This window comes from Salvelinus fontinalis, chromosome 41 (genome assembly GCF_029448725.1).
Source record: "Salvelinus fontinalis isolate EN_2023a chromosome 41, ASM2944872v1, whole genome shotgun sequence".
NCBI classification, from domain to species: domain Eukaryota; kingdom Metazoa; phylum Chordata; class Actinopteri; order Salmoniformes; family Salmonidae; genus Salvelinus; species Salvelinus fontinalis.
Window position 1 is genome coordinate 5,626,384 of NC_074705.1, and position 20,555 is coordinate 5,646,938.

At 43.1% G+C, this 20,555-nt stretch overlaps 3 protein-coding genes across 8 annotated transcripts; all 3 read right to left on the reverse strand.

The window, feature by feature from the left end:
• On the reverse strand, positions 1-1,065 carry LOC129840637 (phospholipid scramblase 2-like). Its single transcript, XM_055908651.1, has one exon. It carries the CDS (start codon positions 1,063-1,065, stop codon positions 1-3), a length of 1,065 nt encoding a protein of 354 aa, XP_055764626.1.
• Positions 1,066-2,431: 1,366 nt separating this feature from the next.
• Positions 2,432-14,179, reverse strand: hsf2bp (heat shock transcription factor 2 binding protein). Its single transcript, XM_055908717.1, has 8 exons — positions 13,725-14,179; positions 7,331-7,478; positions 7,096-7,199; positions 6,129-6,278; positions 5,105-5,249; positions 4,497-4,614; positions 3,735-3,838; positions 2,432-3,301 (listed from the first exon to the last, which is right to left on the reverse strand). The coding sequence occupies exons 1-8, from the start codon at positions 13,869-13,871 to the stop codon at positions 3,045-3,047; spliced, it is 1,173 nt and encodes a 390-aa protein (XP_055764692.1). The 5' UTR covers positions 13,872-14,179; the 3' UTR covers positions 2,432-3,044.
• Positions 14,180-15,351: 1,172 nt separating this feature from the next.
• orc4 (origin recognition complex, subunit 4) lies at positions 15,352-20,510 on the reverse strand. 6 transcript variants are annotated; one of them, XM_055908381.1, is made up of 14 exons: positions 20,413-20,510; positions 19,917-19,984; positions 19,510-19,604; positions 18,808-18,898; positions 18,628-18,703; positions 18,425-18,510; positions 18,297-18,345; positions 18,042-18,193; positions 17,522-17,695; positions 17,300-17,386; positions 17,105-17,213; positions 16,901-16,996; positions 16,748-16,815; positions 15,352-15,733 (listed from the first exon to the last, which is right to left on the reverse strand). In XM_055908381.1, exons 2-14 carry the CDS (start codon positions 19,971-19,973, stop codon positions 15,551-15,553), a joined length of 1,323 nt encoding a protein of 440 aa, XP_055764356.1. In that variant the 5' UTR covers positions 19,974-19,984; positions 20,413-20,510; the 3' UTR covers positions 15,352-15,550. The 6 variants fall into 6 exon arrangements, with proteins under 6 accessions (XP_055764356.1, XP_055764358.1, XP_055764353.1 ...); XM_055908383.1 differs by having other exon boundaries at positions 19,510-19,586; positions 20,413-20,509; XM_055908378.1 differs by lacking the exon at positions 20,413-20,510 and adding an exon at positions 20,202-20,379.
• Positions 20,511-20,555: the final 45 nt, after the last annotated feature.

A 20,555-nucleotide genomic window follows, 5' to 3' on the forward strand; every position in this document is an offset into this window, starting at 1 on the left:
TCAATGTTTCTTGTCTCCTTTCCTTTCCTCAAAATACAGGAAATCAATCAGGAAGCAGGCTCCCAGCAGCACAGCCTTCATCTTCACATCCAGGTCCATTGGGAACACGATTCCAAAATGATCTGCGTCCGTGTAGGCTTCGCGCAGGAAGCCGGACCACTGCTTACTGATGTGTCCTATCAACATTGAGTCATCCAGAGTCTTCACCTCAAATGTGACGTCTCTGCAACAACTACAGAAAAACAGCGGCCCTTTGATCCTCAGCTGAGGCTGTCTCTTCTCGTTCAGCACAGTGAGTTTGGGCAGGAACGGGTGACACTCCTGCACCACATACCCTATTGGAATACCGGGGGGACTCTGCACCTCCAGGTCTTGCAGGCAGCAGGGGAAGCAGCAGTAGCTGCACGCAAGAGGGCGCATCAGGGTCAACACCTCCTGCCCCAGGTTGTCCTGGATGTGAAAGGTGAAAGGTCGGCTGGGGCCAAAGCACTGTAGGGTGCAGCAGTTGTTCTCCTCTTCCGCCAGAAACACTTGTTGCCCGATACTGTTCTTCACAATGTAGGAATTTCTAACCTCCCAACCCAGCAGTTCGGCCAGATGAAAAGTCTGATGGACGAGAAGCTGGTCGACATGAACCAGGTATTCCAGTCCTGGGGGGCAGCCGGTGGGTCGGAGATCAGGCGGCGGGGCAGGCATCCTCGCAGGGACCGGAGGGGGCACGTAGCCTGGGGGTACTGGCGGGATTCCGGGGTTCATGGGCGCAGGGTAGACAGCATTAGGGTGTCCGAAAGGGGCAGGCATCATCGGAGGAGCGGAAGGGGTCATGTATCCAGGGGGTGGGAATCCAGGGTTTATGGGAGCTGGGTAGACAACATTGTGTGGTCCGAGAGAGGCAGGCATCATCGCATGAACCGGTGGGGCTGAAGGTGTCAGGTTGCTTGGGGGTGGTGGCACCACGGTGGGTGCTGGGTACACAGCATTGTGACCAGGCGGCACCTCTTTGGAGTAAGCTGGGGCCGGGGGTAACCGTCCTGAGTCGGTGTCGCCATGTCCTTTGGAGGCCATTGAAACGATGCACTTCCACGTTCTACAAGATCAAACAAGACAACAAAAATGTTCTTCCTTATTTTTTAACTACAAAACCAAGTTACACCTTTATAGCTTCACATGCTCTGACACATACATGTTCTACAAGTTAGCAAGGTATTGGAAACACATCTCTTCTGAGTGTAAGCAAGTTCCTGTTGGTTCTTGAGAGGATTTGCAAATGACTATTATTAGCAGAGATCCTCAGCGGACACAATCCAGCCCAGTCTTTTAGCCCTCTCATCTTGAGTGTACAGTAACACTTCAGAGATCCTCAGCAGACACAGTCCAGCCCAGTCTTTTAGCCCTCTCATCTTGAGTGTACAGTAACACTTCAGAGATCCTCAGCGGACACAGTCCAGCCCAGTCTTTTAGCCCTCTCATCTTGAGTGTACAGTAACACTTCAGAGATCCTCAGCAGACACAGTCCAGCCCAGTCTTTTAGCCCTCTCATCTTGAGTGTACAGTAACACTTCAGAAATCCTCAGCAGACACAGTCCAGCCCAGTCTTTTAGCCCTCTCATCTTGAGTGTACAGTAACACTTCAGAGATCCTCAGCAGACACAGTCCAGCCCAGTCTTTTAGCCCTCTCATCTTGAGTGTACAGTAACACTTCAGAGATCCTCAGCAGACACAGTCCAGCCCAGTCTTTTAGCCCTCTCATCTTGAGTGTACAGTAACACTTCAGAGATCCTCAGCGGACACAGTCCAGCCCAGTCTTTTAGCCATCTCATCTTGAGTGTACAGTAACACTTCAGAGATCCAACCATGTTGAGAATGGAGGTCGGTCAGAATATGGAAATGTTTTGTAACTTTGAAATGGACTGTAACACAACAGACTGAGGCTTGACTGTATATGTACACAGAGACTTACTTGCTTCAAAACCCTACAGCCTGTTGTACACGTGCCGAGTCAGCTTACTCAGTGTCATCCCCCTCAGACACCGAAAGGCTTATCCACTTTAGGTGGCTCCTAATGATCAGGCCAATCTCTACGTCATAATCTGTTTATCTGGGAGTCGGAGGCTCAGTTGGTAGAGCATGGAGCTTGCAATGCCAGGGTTGTGGGTTCGATTCCCACGGGGGGACCAGTATGAAAATGTATGAAAATGTATGCCTGTACTGTAAGTGGCTGTGGATAAGAGCGTCTGCTAAATGACTGACATGTAAACGTAGGTGGAGTGAGGGAGTCACGTGTGAGGTGGTCCAGGATATGGTGGTGGGAAAACAGGACAGTCAGACAAATTCATACACACAAACCGCTCATAACCTGGTAAAAATAGGCTACATATCATATATAAATGAATGTTCATTTGGAAAAGTTTTGAATAACATTTTATTGTCTGTAACAATGGTAGAACACAACACACAAAAATAACCTATCCTCCATTGTTACTTGACCTCAAGGTATTTGACCTCATGAAATAAGGCCATGAGGCTGATATGGTATTAGCTAGTATTAGGTCAACAGGCTAACAGGTAGAAACAGATCCAACTCACCTGACAACAGTAGATACATTTTTTTTCAACAAACAGACTGCTTCTCTTTAACATATGGCAAGTAAAAGTCATCCTTGCTTTGGACTATGTCAACAAGTTTTAATTTGAGCTATTTGTTGATTTTGTTGACATACACAATTTTGTAGTTCTAATGTATGTTCTATGTATGGGTTATGAATGTGTTATGGAGCCCTTATGTACAGTTATGGGGTTCTACTGGTCCGGAACTTCTGCTGTGGTGGGATAGGAACCAACCTGACTAAGTCCCTGGACCCGGGGGAAAAGCGAGAAAGGGACACGATGGAACCAACCTCTTCCACAGTGCACCATGGGAGCTCTCCTCAGTAGAGCTCTCTCTAATCAGAGAAACGTTTACTCTACAGTAGGAAAGCATTATCATCATCACGTGAGTGGGATGTGTCGCTAGTGCTGTGTGTTTAACTTTGGGTTGGATGTATTTATACATGTACTTGGTCAGAGGAGGTGCCGTGGGGGTCCAGGAAGGAGGCGCGGAGGGAGCCCAGGTCATCCAGTGTCTCCTGGGCCGTCTGCCTCAGGGCCGGGTGGCGGCTGGAGGTGGCCAGCATGCGTATGCGCTCCAGCGGGAGAAGGGGGTCGTCCAACAGCAGCCCGGGCCCCACCAGGGACCCCGCCTCCTCCAGCAGCACTGACTGGAGCAGCCGCAGGGCGTGGAGGCATACCTCAGAGTCCCCGTCTCAGGAGGGGAAGAGGGGTCGGGAGAGAGGAGGACAAGAGAGAGCAAAAAGAGAGATAGAATGAAAAAGAGAGGGCAAGGGAAGAGAGGAGGGGCAGAATCAGACAGAAGCAGAGTGAGAGGAAGGGAAAAGAGAGAGGAAGAGAGAGAGGGAGAGAAAGAGAGAGGGAGAGAATGAGAGAGATACAGTTTTAATCCTCCTAACTGACCACAACACATGAACCCTTCTTCACTGATCTGAGTTAAACACACTGATGCCAGCTCTCTGACCTCTGATTCAGGCTCTCTCTTTCGGACACACACTGGACTCTTGGATGATTAGCCCCATTGTGGGCTATAAGAGATCCAAATGAACAAACAAATGCTTTTGAATGCATACATTTTATAACGACGCATACAAAGCACACAAGCCCACCCCTCACTCCCCTCTTACCTTCCAAAAGGGTCCAGATGAGAGTGAGAAGTCCTGGAAACTCCCTGATATACTTCAGTCCCTTTACACTGATACTGACATTATACAGAGCCATCAGCATCAACCTGTAACACAGAGAAACTACAATAACCACCATCATTCATCCACTTGCAGATAAACTACAATGGCCATCCACATGCAGAGAAACTACAATAACCATCATCATTCATCCACTTGCAGATAAACTACAACAACCATCAGCATCCACCTGCAGATAAACTACAATGGGCATCCACATTCACCTGCAGAGAAACTACAATAACCATCATCATTCATCCACCTGCAGAAAAACTACAATAACCATCATCGTTCATCCACCTGCAGATAAACTACAATAACCATCATCATTCATCCACCTGCAAATAAACTACAATACCCATCATCATTCATCCACCTGCAGAGAAACTACAATAACCATCATCATTAATCCACCTGCAGATAAACTACAATAACCATCATCATTCATCCACCTGCAGAGAAACTACAATAACCATCATCATTAATCCACCTGCAGATAAACTACAATAACCATCATCATTCATCCACCTGCAGAGAAACTACAATGCCTAGTTAATTTATTATTGCAGGTATCATTTGATCTGGATTCAAATGGCTGTGTGTATTGATGTTGGGTGTGTGTTGGGTCGGCCAACATAACTGCTGAGGAGACCGTGTGTGTGTATGATTATTAATGTGAGTGATTTAGAAGTCCTCCAGTCTTACACTTTGAGTTTGGGGAAGACCCCAGGCTTCAGGAGCTCCAGCAGCTGCATCAGAGTCTCCAGGAGGACGTGGGCGGAGCTGGACAGGTAGTCCCGCCCACACGTCACCGCCGCCACGTCTGAGTGGATAATCAAACAGCAGAGAGGTCACCGATTGGAGCGCTAAAGATGTTAACGCTGAGCAGAGTGTGCCATTTATTATAAACTGGGTGGTTCCAGCCCTGAATGCTGATTGGCTGACAGTCGCGGTATATCAGACCATATTCCACGGGTATGACAAAACGTTTATTTTTACTGCTCTAATTAAGTTGGTAACCAGTTTATAATAGCAATAAGGCACCTCGGGGGTTTGTGGTATATGGCCAATATACCACAGCTAAGAGCTGTATCCAGGCACTCGTTAGAACAGCCCTTAGCTGTGGTATATTGGCCATATACCACACCCCCTCATGCCTTATTGCTTAATTATATGATGCAAAATATGTTATATAACACAGCATTGACTGGAATAACTCACAGTGAGATGGTGTAATTATAAACTGTGGTTATCAAAATACATTCAATAGACAGTTTGGATGGCATGCCATGGTGGCATAGCCGCACACTCACTGGTGACGACTCCGGCCAGCGCCAGAACAAACTGGTGCTCATGGGAGTTGGAGTCTTGCTGCTCGGCCTTGGCCTCCCCATCCAGAGACTTGACAAAGCTCTCCAGGGTCTGGCCCGCCACACTCAGGAAGGACTGCAGCTTACCCTACAATCAGAGTAATAAGGCAGGGTCAGAGATGGCCAGAGGGAGAAGGGAGGAATTAAGGAGGGGAACAAGGAGGGTGATGGAAGAGGACAAAGGCTAAGAGAACCAGGACATGGACTGTAGTTTAAAGACAACCAGGACATGGACTGTAGTTTAAAGACAACCAGGACATGGACTAGAGTTCAAAGAAAAACAGGACATGGACTGTAGTTCAAAGAGAACCAGGACATGGACTAGAGTTCAAAGAGAACCAGGACATGGATTAGAGTTCAAAGAGAACCAGGACATGGACTGGAGTTTAAAGAGAACCAGGACATGGACTAGAGTTCAAAGAGAACCAGGACATGGACTAGAGTTCAAAGAGAATCAGGACATGGACTGGAGTTCAAAGAGAATCAGGACATGGACTGGAGTTCAAAGAGAATCAGGACATGGACTAGAGTTCAAAGAGAATCAGGACATGGACTGGAGTGGAAAGCATCAGAGGCAGAGGAATAGGTTCAGATGAGTGCTGACCCCTAAATCGTTTTATTTTATTTCACCTTTATTTAACCAGGTAGGCCAAGATAAAGCAAAGCAGTGCGACAAAAACAACAACACAGAGTTACACATAAACAAACGTACAGTCAATAACACAAATGAAAGAAAAATAGAAAAATCTATGTAATCTATGTAAATTGACCCCTGGGCCATTGGTACTTCTGTGTCAGCGCAATACAGTAAAAATCCACCAAGTCTATTAAAGGGTGTGATGAAGCTACTGTCATCATGTTATAGCTATCCAGTCCTCTCCGATCTCCACAGGTGTGTAAGCGGCTAGGGGGTTGGTTTGGAATTGGGTGAAAGGTTTTGTACGGTCTGTGGATGAATGCCTCTCACATCGGCCAGGATGTCTTTGACTGCCGCCTCCTTACTGGAGGTGCTCCACAGCAGGGTGCAGGAGGCAGCACCCAGCCCAGTACAGAACTCCGCCTGCTGCTGCAGCTGCTCCCGACTCTCCCATAGCTGCTCCCTCAGAACCAGCTTCTCCTGCAGGGGCATGCAGCAGATAGGTAAACACTCAGACACACACACTTACATGCATACACACACATTTACACTCATACACACACACACCTACACTCATACCCACACATACTTGTCCCAGGAACCATCTTCTTCTCTGGGTCTATAAGTAAGGCCTTAAGACATACTCTGACACACACAATGTTACCTAGGGAACAGGTTACCATATCCATAGACTCAAGTTAGACTTTAGTTAATATGCCTCCATCTCTCACCTCTCTCTTTAATATCCCTCCATCTCTCACCTCTCTCTCTTTAATATCCCTCCATCTCTCACCTCTCTCTCTTTAATATCCCTCCATCTCTCACCTCTCTCTCTTTAATATCCCTCCATCTCTCACCTCTCTCTTTAATATCCCTCCATCTCTCACCTCTTTAATATCCCTCCATCTCTCACCTCTTTAATATCCCTCCATCTCTCACCTCTCTCTCTTTAATATCCCTCCATCTCTCACCTCTCTCTCTTTAATATCCCTCCATCTCTCACCTCTCTCTCTTTAATATCCCTCCATCTATCACCTCTCTCTCTTTAATATCCCTCCATCTCTCACCTCTCTCTTTAATATCCCTCCATCTCTCACCTCTTTAATATCCCTCCATCTCTCACCTCTCTCTTTAATATCCCTCCATCTCTCACCCCTCTGTAATATTCCTCCATCTATCACCTCTCTTTAATATCCCTCCATCTCTCACCTCCCTCTCTTTAATATCCCTCCATCTCTCACCCCTCTGTAATATCCCTCCATCTCTCACCTCTCTTTAATATCCCTCCATCTCTCACCTCTCTCTCTTTCTGACACTCGCTCTGCGCTGCGTCCAGGCGAGAGCGAAGGTGCAGACACTCCTGTCTCAGTTGCTCCTGCTCCTGACCAAGGCGCTCCTTCACTACACACACACACACACATGATTTTCCCTTTCACTGTTTAGGCTATTTCCCAATACCAACATTCATGTTATTCATTATCTGCCCACTTGTATGATAACATCCGCGTAGAGCCATTTCAAGGGCAGTTTACTTGTCTCTGCAGCACGGGCTTTCTGCAGCATCTCAATCAGGTCTCCATTCACTACTTTGGGTAAGAACTCTCGGAGCTGCATGACCTCTGTAGTCAATCTCTCCAAGTCTCTTTTTCTGATTTGGACCAGGCCTTCTCGGCTGTCAACCTAGAACAGAAAATCAATAGCCAGTCATGTGAATAAATATTTTGTTACAGTTTTACTTGATTTTTGCAAGGTGTGGCTTATTTTTGCCAATGTGCCAGGCAAATACACTACCGTTCAAACGTTTGGGGTCACTTTAGAAATGTCCTTGTTTTTGAAAGAAAAGCACATTTTTGGTCCATTAAAATAACATCAAATTGATCAGAAATACAGTGTAGACATTGTTAATGAAGGCCAGCATCCCTGAGTCGCCTCTTCACTGTTGACGTTGAAACTGGTGTTTTGCGGGTACTATTTAATTAAGCTGCCAGTTGAGGGATATGTTTCTCAAACTAGACACTCTAATGTACTTTACTCTGTGAAGGGAGTAGTACACAGCCTTGTACGAGATCTTCAGTTTCTTGGCAATTTCTCACATGGAATAGCCTTCATTTCTCAGAACATGAATAGACTGATGAGTTTCAGAAGAAAGGTCTTTGTTTCTAGCTATTTTGAGCCTGTAATCAAACCCACAAATGCTGATGCTCCAGATACTCAACTAGTTTAAAGAAGGCCAGTTTTATTGCTTCTTTAATCAGTCAACCGTTTTCAGCTTTGCTAACATATTTGCAAAATGGTTTTCTAATGATCAATTAACCTTTCAAAATGATAAACTTGGATTATCTAACACAACGTGCCATTGGAACACAGGAGTGATGGTTGGTGATAATGTGCCTCTGTACACCTATGTAGATATTCCATTAAGAAATTCTGCCGTTTCCTGCTACAATAGTCATTTACAACATTAACAATGTCTACACTGTATTTCTGATCAATTGTATATTATTTTAATGGACAAAAAATGTGCTTTTCTTTCAAAATCAAGGACATTTCTAAAGGACCCCAAACCTTTAAACAGTAATGTATGTGTATGCATTAGTCATATATGTAGTCTCCCTAGGCAAAAAGGGGTGCCTTCACAATGTGAACAATGCTCCTAGTGCTGTTGCCCTATCTGTAACATTAGGCGGTATGCTGTAGTGTTACGGATACAAGTGTTCTGTGTGTATTCTGTGTGTATTTCTTTTCTCTCCTTCTCCCCTACTCACAGGTGACAATAATCATTCCCCAATCAGTCGCTAATCGGAAGACACCTGCTCCTTTTCCCTTACCCAATCACAGTCCCTTTCCCTTGGTTTAAAACCCCTGTCAGTTGTTTTCTCCCCAGCTCAATCTCTTTGTAACATGCCTTCTGTCTGTAGATCGCTTGTGTGTTTTGCAGCTACATGTCACTTTGTCCCAACCTGTGAGTATTGTTTTGGTTATGGTGTTTGAGTGTTTGTTTGATGGTGGGAAAAGGGGGTAACCAGACAAGTCGCCCTTGGGCTACACTACCCGTAGTTAAACATTGTTAAAAACACTAGTTAGAACTGGGCGGACCACCCCCTGTATTTTTGGTTAGTTAGCTGTTTGAAGTAGGCTAGTCTAGCTTAGGGGTGTTTTTGAATTATTATTCTTTCATTCCTTGGGTCCCGCTCAGCCCCTTTTCCTGCTCCCCCCCCCCCATTTACCGTGTGTTTTATAAATAAACATTTAGTGTTTGACGGTAATTAAGTTGTCTGTGTTATTTGTTCTCACTGTTACGTTTTCACTACTATAATTTGCATGAGTTGTGTTACGGGTCCCATTACCAACCCCCCTAGACTGTCGGGCCAAAGGGATTCGTAACATGTAGTCATATCTGTAATATTAGGTGGTGTGCAGTAGTCATATCTGTAACATTAGGTGGTAGTCAGTAGTCATAGCTGTAATATTAGGTGGTATGCTGTAGTCATATCTGTAATATTAGGTGGTAGTCATATCTGTAATATTAGGCGGTAGTCATATCTGTAGTATTAGATGGTGTGTAGTAGTCATATCTGTAATATTAGATGGTATGCAGTAGTCATATCTGTAATATTAGGTGGTATGCTGTAGTCATATCTGTAACATTAGGTGGTATGCTGTAGTCATATCTGTAACATTAGGTGGTAGTCATATCTGTAATATTAGGCGGTATGCTGTAGTCATATCTGTAATATTAGGTGGTATGCTGTAGTCATATCTGTAATATTAGGCGGTAGTCATATCTGTAATATTAGATGGTGTGTAGTAGTCATATCTGTAACATTAGATGGTATGCTGTAGTAGTCATATCTGTAACATTAGGTGGTAGTCATATCTGTAATATTAGGCGGTAGTCATATCTGTAATATTAGGCGGTATGCAGTAGTCATATCTGTAATATTAGGTGGTGTGTAGTAGTCATATCTGTAGTATTAGATGGTATGCAGTAGTCATATCTGTAGTATTAGGTGGTATGCTGTAGTCATATCTGTAACATTAGGTGGTATGCTGTAGTCATATCTGTAACATTAGATGGTATGCAGTAGTCATATCTGTAATATTAGGTGGTATGCTGTAGTCATAGCTGTAATATTAGGTGGTGTGTAGTAGTCATATCTGTAGTATTAGATGGTATGCAGTAGTCATATCTGTAGTATTAGATGGTATGCAGTAGTCATATCTGTAGTATTAGATGGTATGCAGTAGTCATATCTGTAGTATTAGATGGTATGCAGTAGTCACATCTGTAGTATTAGATGGTATGCAGTAGTCATAGCTGTAATATTAGGTGGTGTGTAGTAGTCATATCTGTAGTATTAGATGGTATGCAGTAGTCATATCTGTAGTATTAGATGGTATGCAGTAGTCATATCTGTAGTATTAGATGGTATGCAGTAGTCACATCTGTAGTATTAGATGGTATGCAGTAGTCATAGCTGTAATATTAGGTGGTGTGTAGTAGTCATATCTGTAATATTAGGTGGTGTGTAGTAGTCATATCTGTAGTATTAGATGGTATGCAGTAGTCACATCTGTAGTATTAGATGGTATGCAGTAGTCATAGCTGTAATATTAGGTGGTGTGTAGTAGTCATATCTGTAGTATTAGATGGTATGCTGTAGTCATATCTGTAATATTAGGTGGTGTGTAGTAGTCATATCTGTAGTATTAGATGGTATGCAGTAGTCATATCTGTAGTATTAGATGGTATGCAGTAGTCATATCTGTAGTATTAGATGGTATGCAGTAGTCACATCTGTAGTATTAGATGGTATGCAGTAGTCATAGCTGTAATATTAGGTGGTGTGTAGTAGTCATATCTGTAGTATTAGATGGTATGCAGTAGTCATATCTGTAGTATTAGATGGTATGCAGTAGTCATATCTGTAGTATTAGATGGTATGCAGTAGTCACATCTGTAGTATTAGATGGTATGCAGTAGTCATAGCTGTAATATTAGGTGGTGTGTAGTAGTCATATCTGTAGTATTAGATGGTATGCAGTAGTCATATCTGTAGTATTAGATGGTATGCAGTAGTCATATCTGTAGTATTAGATGGTATGCAGTAGTCATATCTGTAGTATTAGATGGTATGCAGTAGTCATATCTGTAGTATTAGATGGTATGCAGTAGTCATATCTGTAGTATTAGATGGTATGCAGTAGTCATATCTGTAATATTAGATGGTATGCAGTAGTCATATCTGTAATATTAGGTGGTGTGTAGTAGTCATATCTGTAGTATTAGATGGTATGCAGTAGTCATATCTGTAATATTAGATGGTATGCAGTAGTCATAGCTGTAATATTAGGTGGTGTGTAGTAGTCATAGCTGTAGTATTAGATGGTATGCAGTAGTCATATCTGTAGTATTAGATGGTATGCAGTAGTCATATCTGTAATATTAGGTGGTGTGTAGTAGTCATATCTGTAATATTAGATGGTGAGTAGTAGTCATATCTGTAGTATTAGATGGTATGCAGTAGTCATATCTGTAATATTAGGTGGTATGCTGTAGTCATAGCTGTAATATTAGGTGGTGTGTAGTAGTCATATCTGTAACAGTAGGAGGTATGCAGTAGTCATAGCTGTAATATTAGGCAGTAGTCAGTAGTCATAGCTGTAATATTAGGTGGTATGCAGTAGTCATAGCTGTAATATTAGATGGTATGCAGTAGTCATATCTGTAATATTAGGTGGTATGCTGTAGTCATATCTGTAACATTAGGTGGTATGCTGTAGTCATATCTGTAACAGTAGGAGGTATGCAGTAGTCATAGCTGTAATATTAGGTGGTATGCAGTAGTCATAGCTGTAATATTAGATGGTGTGCAGTAGTCATATCTGTAATATTAGGTTTTCATTTAAGAGTCCCTGTATACAGTTGTGGCCAAAAGTTTTGAGAATGACACAAATATTAATTTTCACAAAGTCTGCTGCCTCAGTTTGTATGATGGCAATTTATGAATGTTATGAAGAGTGATCAGATTAATTGCAAAGTCCCTCTTTGTCATGCAAAGGGACTGAATTCCCCCCAAAAACATTTCCACTGCATTTCAGCCCTGCCACAAAAGGACCAGCTGACATGTCAGTGATTCTCTCGTTAACACAGGTGTGAGTGTTGACGAGGACAAGGCTGGAGATCACTCTGGCATGCTGATTGAGTTTGAATAACGGACTGGAAGCTTCAAAAGGAGGGTGGTGCTTGAAATCATTGTTCTTCCTCTGTCAATCATGGTTACCTGCAAGGAAACACGTGCCGTCATCCTTGCTTTGCACAAAAAGAGCTTCACAGGCAAGGATATTGCTGCCAGTAAGATTGCACCTAAATCAACCATTTATCGGATCATCAAGAACTTCAAGGAGAGTGGTTCAATTGTTGTGAAGAAGGCTTCAGGGTGCCCAAGAAAGTCCAGCAAGCGCCAGGACCGTCTCCTAAAGTTGATTCAGCTGCGGGATCGGGGCACCACCAGTACAGAGCTTGCTCAGGAATGGCAGCAGGCAGGTGTGAGTGCATCTGCACGCACAGTGAGGCAAAGACTTTTGGAGGATGGCCTGGTGTCCAGAAGGGCAGCAAAGAAGCCACTTTTTTCCAGGAAAAACATCAGGAACAGACTGATATTCTGCAAAAGGTACAGGGGTTGGACTGCTGAGGACTGGGGTGAAGTCATTTTCTCTGATGAATCCCCTTTCCGATTGTTTGGGGCATCCGGAAAAAAGCTTGTCCGGAGAAGACAAGGTGAGCGCTACCATCAGTCCTGTGTCATGCCAACAGTAAAGCATCCTGAGACCATTCATGTGTGGGGTTGCTTCTCAGCCAAAAGAGTGGGCTCACTCACAATTTTGCCTAAGAACACAGCCATGAATAAAGAATGGTACCAACACATCCTCCGAGAGCAACTTCTCCCAACCATCCAGGAACAGTTTGGTGAAGAACAATGCCTTTTCCAGCATGATGGAGCACCTTGCCATAAGGCAAAAGTGACAACTAAGTTGCTCGGGGAGCAAAACATTGATATTTTGGGTCCATGGCCAGGAAACTCCCCAGACCTCAATCCCATTGAGAACTTGTGGTCAATCCTCAAGAGGCGGGTGGACAAACAAAACCCCACAAATTCTGACAAACTCCAAGCATCGATTGTGCAAGAATGGGCTGCCATCAGTCAGGATGTGGCCCAGAAGTTAATTGACAGCATGCCAGTGCAGATTGCAGAGATCTTGAAAAAGAAGGGTCAACACTGCAAATATTGATTGACTCTTTGCATCAATCTCATGTAATTGTCAATAAAAGCCTTTGACACTTATGAAATGCTTGTAATTATAATTCAGTATTCCATAGTAACATCTGACAAAAATATCTAAAGACACTGAAGCAGCAAACTTTGTGGAAATTAATATTTGTGTCATTCTCAAAACTTTTGGCCATGACTGTACATACAATTCACTAGAAGCAGACCATCTTTGCTAGCTCTGTAATAGTTAATGAAGTTCTGGCATCTAGTGGACAAATCTGAAAATTACAATGTAAATTTCCTGGACAAGGACGGACTTCGGGTAAGTTCTCTTCACACGACAAATAACGGGCTCGCTCTTGACCAGACCGAAATAGTAACCTAATCCAACATTACTCACCTACAAGTCTAGCTGACAGTGACTCTTCAACTTTGTTTGCTGAGATGGTTGTTACAAAGAGATAACTTACTTGTGAATAAGTAGTACATCTTCATGTAAGTACCTGTGTATTCGTGTCTGGTTAGCTCTTGTTAGCTAGCGAGTTACAGTAGCAAGCGTAGCTAGCAAACGTGCTAGCAAACATGGAAGCTAATTTGCGAGCTCAATATTTTTGTTTTACTATAGTGATAGTCAAAAATATGATATAAATACCTTTCTTTTCTTGTACAAAGCCAACATTTTTGTGTCTATTGCTTGAGTCATTTTTAATTCCTCGGAGGTTTGTTTTGAGATGAGTTTAGTGCACTTGCCACTAGTGATGGGCATTCCGAGTCTTTTCGGTGAGCAGAGCCGGCTCATTTGGCTCCGTTCAGGTAAAAGAGCCGGCTCATTTGGCTCCGTTCAGGTAAAAGAGCCGGTTCATTTGGCTCCCAAATTTCTCCTCGTTCAAAATGCTTAAAAATATATAGAATCAAGGAAAACGTGCAAATCTCCAATTTAAATCACAAAAAGTAGACTACCATTATGTCAGATCGTGAAATGCACGTTCAAATGCATTTTTACCTGGATCAATTATTCAGTTATTTTTAACGCACTGCACATTTTTAGGATGGACCAGAATGACGCGCTCTCCCCACTATTGTTTCTGCAGTGAGAATTCACCCTCTTTAGATAATTATTTAGTAACTTATTTGCAGGGAATAGTTGTTTTGAGAAAAAAAATCTGTTTGTAGCTGTATGTAAATCACCAAAAAGAGCCGTTCGTTTTGCTCTAAGGTTAATTGGTGGAATGTTTAATTACTCCCAGCATAATTTCCGATAATCATACGTAATCTCTATGCAACGGCACTGTTTCACTAGGACACCAGTATCTTTTGTAAAGATACACCCGCCCCCAAACATCTTCCTGCACTATGACTCCTGGGCCCTGATCTACATCATGTCACGTTTGACCTTTCTAGCTTCCAGTGGGCTAGCTACAGTTCACAGTGATTCGTTTCAAGAGTTCCTCCGTCATGTACTAAAAATCTACAGTACTCGCCGTATATTTGACCTCTCTCATGGTTCAAATGTCTCATTCTCTCTGGTCGTGCTGTTGTTAAAGTGTACGAACGCAGTGTGGCAGCTGGACCTCCTAATCAAGAACTTGTCGTATGTCCAAGACCAGCCCCTCACGCCTCATGGAGGGGGCAGTGTCTCCGCTGACCGGGCGTCCACTGGTTCTACAGAGGGGAGCCATGTTCTTGAGGATTGTGGTCGACTGAGTGGTAGCTGTAGATGGAGAAACTACCACGTCACGTTCATTAGAACAGGTACTGACTGTTGAATGACAGCCCTTCATCAGCCCAATACACACACACCTTATCTTTTGAGCTAGTCCTTCAGTCGTAGTGATGTCCGGGTGGATTCTACAGTTAACCTAAGTGTCCTGCTCCCTGAGAGGAGCGAAAGGTGCAGAAGGCTGTGCAGTACGCTGGTGAGGACACCGGCATCAATGAAGAGATACAGGTCTTCCAGACCCCAGAACCTGTAAAAGTGCTACATCTCTCCTCTAGCATGGTAAACACATTTAATGCAAAACCTCATTAAACTGACACACTACTGTTCAGGAGTATTACATTTGAGTGACATTGACGATTATGCGTTCATCTTTGCATTAATTTCAGATGCCTGGTTGTTAAATATAGTACGGAGAAAGTGTATGCTATTCCCCCTGACATAAAGCATAATGATTGCTCAATGTGAATGGTTTTGTACCCTGTAATGTCAGTTCCAAAACAGACCACTAGATGGCATTTAGCATTGAATACGTCTTAGGTTCCAAGAACTGGTACACTGATGACCAAAACAATTGCTTTATTCAATAAGTACAGCCAAATATTTACATTTACACTCAAGGAATTAACACATGGCAGAAACACTTGTCAGGTCATTCATTGTCTGTCTCTGAGGACAGGGTCCAGGCCACAGTCCCATATCTTTCATCGTTTTTTTTTCAAAACTGCCCCACTGGACCCAATATAGAAGAATATGTACCTTTAACCAAAAGCAGACATGGCCCACTGTTTGACATCTGTGGGGCATTGTGGGTATTTCTGCAGGGCCTCCATGATCTGGCTGTGGTTTAACATAAGTTTCATGAGCTGGAACTCCTTCTGGATCTTAGCTGTGGAGCTGTCCATAGACTTAATCAGCTCCAACTGCTGCAGGTGTTCAAACGCCTGGAACAGAGTGTTGTTGGTTTGAATAAATCTTGAGTATCAAATAATACAATAGCCACATGTATGCCAAGACTATGTATTACAATAAACTTTAGTCAGGGGTATTACAGAGAAGGGACAAACGGCATTATATACTGAACAAAAATAAAACGCAACATCCAACAATTTTACTAAGTTACAGTTCATGTAAGGAAATCAGGCCAGTTAAATAAATACATTTGGCCCTAATCTATGGATTTCACATGGCTGGGCAGGGACGCATCCATGGGTGGATAGGCCCAGCCAATCCAAATGAGTTTTTCCCCATAAAAGGACTCTATTAGAGACAGAAATAATCCTGTTTCATCAGCTATCCGGGTGGCTGGTCTCAGACGATCCCGCAGGTTAAGAAGCCGGATGTGGAGGTCCTGGGCTGGTGTGGTTACACGTGGTCTGCGGTTGTGAAGCCGTACTGCAAAATTCTCAAAAATGCCGTTGAAGGTGGCTTATGGTAGAGAAATTAACATTCAATTCTCTGGCAACAGTTCTGGTGGACATTCCTGCAGTCAGCATGCCAATTGCACACTCCCTCAACTTGAGACATCTGTGGAATTGTGTTGTGTGACAAAACTGCACATTTTAGAGTGGCCTTTTATTGTCCCCAGCAAAAGGCTGTTTAATCAGCTTCTTAATATGCCACATGTCAGGTGGATGGATTATCTTGGCAAAGGAGAAATGCTCACTAACAGGGATGTAAACAAATTTGTGCACAAAATAACAGAAATAAGCTTTATGTACATTTGGAACATTTCTGGGATCTTTTATTTCAGCTCATGAAACATGACCTGACTACACTTTACATGTTGCGTTTATATTTTTGTTCAGTATTCATCAACATTCAGCACAAATCCACCCTTCTTCATTGTGAAATAAACTTACCTTGAACGAGCTACAAAAACATTATAGGATCTTTATGAAATATACTATTGGAAGGGTCTGATGTCTTTCTACTGAGACCATGTCATGCAGACCCACCTTTATGACGACTGGCTTGTCAAAGTTATGGATAGAACGGGATTTCCTCTGCAGGAATTTCTTGAACTCTGACAAAAATAAAATATCTATTAACACAAACGTATGTCATTCCCAACAATTACACACCAGCTCTTACTAACTGTTGATCCTTACCATTGTGAACCATCTGGAAGTTAAACGGCTCTCCTTCATAGATGTCATTCAAGTGTTTCATGGCAATTATCAGGCACAGTTCAAGAATGGACAGGCCTGGAAAGAGCAACAAAGCAAAATGCAGGCCAAATGATCAATGTTTTATCAAATGGTCATACGTCCATCAAAGAAATCCTCTAATAATGACTTTAGGCTTTAAATTACCATGAAGAATGTTTGCTTTAGAGTCCACCATACAGACTCTACTGGCCTCCAGAAGATCAGTGGGCTTGATGGCAGGTTTAGATGCACTCACACGGCTCAGAGCCAGCATCTGCAGAGAGGGGTCCACACACACAAAGCAACATTGAGTTTTTTTCCCCCACTCTTTGCTTTTATACTACAGATACAAACTCTTACCAGTAACAAGTGCAAGGAACGGAAGTCTTTGCTGGAGTTATAATGTCTTTGTAAGACGTCCACCACTGGTTGGTCTTCACATAGCGTCTGAAATAAAGTCAGGAAGCATCGTGAGTAAGAAGAAAAATACCTTTCAGATAAAGCCAACTACAGCACATCACAAATCTAGTACTGATTAAAAAAAATATATAATAATAGTTTGCAGTCCTGGACTGGCCTCACCTTGATGCCGTCATTCCACTCGTCATAGAACTTGGTGTCGGGGAAGTCTTGTGGCAGGCTGAGCTGTGAGCGGACGTTGTCCAGGTACTGTATGAAGCTCAGGGAGCTGAGCAGGTGGATCTGTCTGTGGCTGAACCTGGACTTGACCCTCTTCTCTAGCAGCTCCAGGACATCCTGCAGCAAGCAGAAATGAAACCAGTTGTGATCACCAGAGAAGAGGATGAAAGAGAAGAAGGTAGAGTACAGTAAAGTCACAGGAGACTGAGGGGAGGATGGCTCATAATGCCTGGAATGGAGTAAACAGAATGGTATCAAACACATGCAAACCATGTGTTCAATGCCATTCAATTTATTCTGTTCCAGACATTACTTAGAGCCTGTCCTCCCCAATTAAGGTACCACCTGTGAGTAGAGTAGAATATAATAAGATTGAAACCTATCCTTTTGAAACTAAAACGAGTTAATCACTGGAGAGGTCTAAAAGCTAGATAGTACACAACTGAGGTAGAAGAGACCCTACCAGTCTGCAGGTGAGGCCGATCACAGCGATGGGAGCCTGGGCAGACTGGGAGACATCCAGGAGGTTGTAGAGCAGAGTCTGGTTCTTATGGTGGGCAAACAGGTCAAACTCATCCAGAATGAAGAGGACAGGCCGACTGCTGCTACGATCACCTGGGACACAAAGAGAGAACAGTACACTGTAGAGCCATACTGTCAGCATAAAGAGGGAGGATTCTTCAAAATTATAGTGAGGGAAATGTGCAGAAATGATTACCTTTCTTTAACGCCTCAAGAAGGAAGGCCAGGTTTTCTGCAAAACTACCCTGAAATTAACAATAAAATAGAGCAAGTTATAAATTGCAAAGGTACAAAACATACAGCATAACTTCTGTAAACACTTACAAACACTTTGTCTCCAACAACATTCTCCAGATTGAGCTGGCGTGTGATTTCTTTGAGCGCTATTCTATCATCAGTCTGTAAAAGACCTAGAAAGACAGAGAAGAAGAGTTGGGGAGAGAATCAACAAACAGTGCAGAAACAGACAGAGAATCAACAGACACAGAAACAAACATAGAAACAACCACAGACATCCTACTACCAACCATTCAGGTGGACAGGTAACACGTTCTTATTGACATCCTTCACTTCCAGCAACTCTCTCAAGACACAGTTCAGGAGCTGGAGATAACAGAAGAAGGTCAACATGCATGACGACGACAATAGGAGTTGGCTATACAGCACAAACAGATCTGGGACAAGGCTATCCTCGTAGCATTCCATACCATTGTTTTCCCAGATCCCCTGGGTCCAACGATGAGTACAGAATTACTCTCTCCATGGACAGCTGTCCTCCTCAGCAGCTCCAGCAGGTGTCTGGAACATTTACACAAGGACCGTTACCCACAATGCCCCACTCTCTGCAGCTCAGTATACAACCTGGCCAATTGCCATGTTCAAAACAACTGGGAACTCTCCAACTTCAGTGCGTTCAAAACAAATGGGAACTTGGGGGAAAAAACGAGCCATGACTGGGAAAAATCTATTTCAATTGTTATCCAACTCGGGAACTGAGGCCTCTTTCTAGAGCTCCGACCTCGTATTTCTGAAGTTCCCGGTTGTTTTGAACGCGGCCGGTGGCTGCCAAGGTGTAACGCGGTGTAACACTAGACAGCATAGACACACAAAAACGACAGGTATAGGTGGGGCTGGAGCCAAATAATAAACAACAGCTGGGTCCTTGTGAAATTGAAAATCTGAACAGTTAAGTTTATTATGCTAGGACTTTCAGCCCCCAACAAAATGCACATTGCCATGACAGATGACCTGTGGAGTACCCCTCATTAAACACACTTGTCATGTGTTATGGTAAATAGACCCAACTTATACCATTATATTAATCAATCTGCTACAGTACAGTAAGTGAGTGTCACGTTTGTCAATTAATGACACCTTAGTTAGCAGGTCAGCACCACCAAGGTACCTACTTGTGTTGTGATTCCATTCCTACTGGCTTTTCAGGAAGTCTCTGATGACAGAATCTCTCCCTCAATATCATCTGAACCTGAAAAATAAATCCATTCTAAAAAGGGTTATTATTAAGTATTTGCGAGTAATGTTGTCCATGGGACATCATACCTTAATGTGTTACCTGGCTGGGTAAGTTTTTTTTGCTACATTTGTTTAACTAGGCAAGTCAGTTAAGAACAAATTCTTATTTACAATGACGGCCTAGGAACAGTGGGTTAACTGCCTTGTTCAGGGGCAGAACGACAGATTTTTACCTTGGCAGCTCGGGGATTCGATCTAGCAAGGTCACCACAACCAACTAATAAATTGATCCATTACGTTGCCTGCTCAATGTAAACATTCAATAAAACAAACGAACACAAACCTGAGAAATACATTCGCCGACTGGCATGTGTGTTTCTTTCACTTTTCGTTTACTCATGGTGGCAACGTCTAGAATGGACAAAACACAAGAGAGACTTGCGCTAAAGCTAACTACAGAAGCTAGCTAGCAAGCAAGCAACATGGCATACAGTGCAAACCAAACGAACTATTTCTCTATTATGGTAACTAGCTGATGACTCGCCTTGTAAAAATAAAAGTGTAAGGTGAAACATATGACTGAGTGATATTTACAAGTTTGGTGACGTTAATAATAATAATTATTAACTTTTTTCCCGATGACAGTGGTCTAAGCACGAAATTGAAATCTTTGCGAAGACATTTCTCATTTAACAATCACAACTCCAACCCACTTCCGGGTCACCTAATTATTGGATCTACAATAGAAGGCTATATTACTGCACAAAACAATCTACACACATTTAAATTAATAATTCCAGGATGTAAGATTCCCTGCATCTAATTAATATCAAATGTACTTAATCAAGGAGGGGATGTTCTCTTCCAACAGTGATTATCCTACCACAGCCACCGAGTTAGCGCTTATGATGGGAATGCATTATGAATGGTCCCGACCTTTTGGTACCCAGAAGTAGTAGTATGCTCATGGAAGCTTTACTTA

Coding starts and splice junctions, on each gene's coding strand:
- hsf2bp (XM_055908717.1), bottom strand. CDS start 13,871: ATGAGCCGGCTCTGCTCACCGAAAAGACTCGGAATGCCCATCACTAGT. Junction 4,615..5,104: donor GCTGGCCGGAGTCGTCACCA/GTGAGTGTGCGG, acceptor TTATCCACTCAG/ACGTGGCGGCGGTGACGTGT. Junction 3,839..4,496: donor GTCTTCCCCAAACTCAAAGT/GTAAGACTGGAG, acceptor TCTGTGTTACAG/GTTGATGCTGATGGCTCTGT.
- orc4 (XM_055908378.1), bottom strand. CDS start 20,262: ATGAGAAATGTCTTCGCAAAGATTTCAATTTCGTGCTTAGACCACTGT. Junction 18,704..18,807: donor GGGGATCTGGGAAAACAATG/GTATGGAATGCT, acceptor TGTTATCTCCAG/CTCCTGAACTGTGTCTTGAG. Junction 17,696..18,041: donor TCGGCCTCACCTGCAGACTG/GTAGGGTCTCTT, acceptor TGCTTGCTGCAG/GATGTCCTGGAGCTGCTAGA.
- LOC129840637 (XM_055908651.1), bottom strand. CDS start 1,065: ATGGCCTCCAAAGGACATGGCGACACCGACTCAGGACGGTTACCCCCG.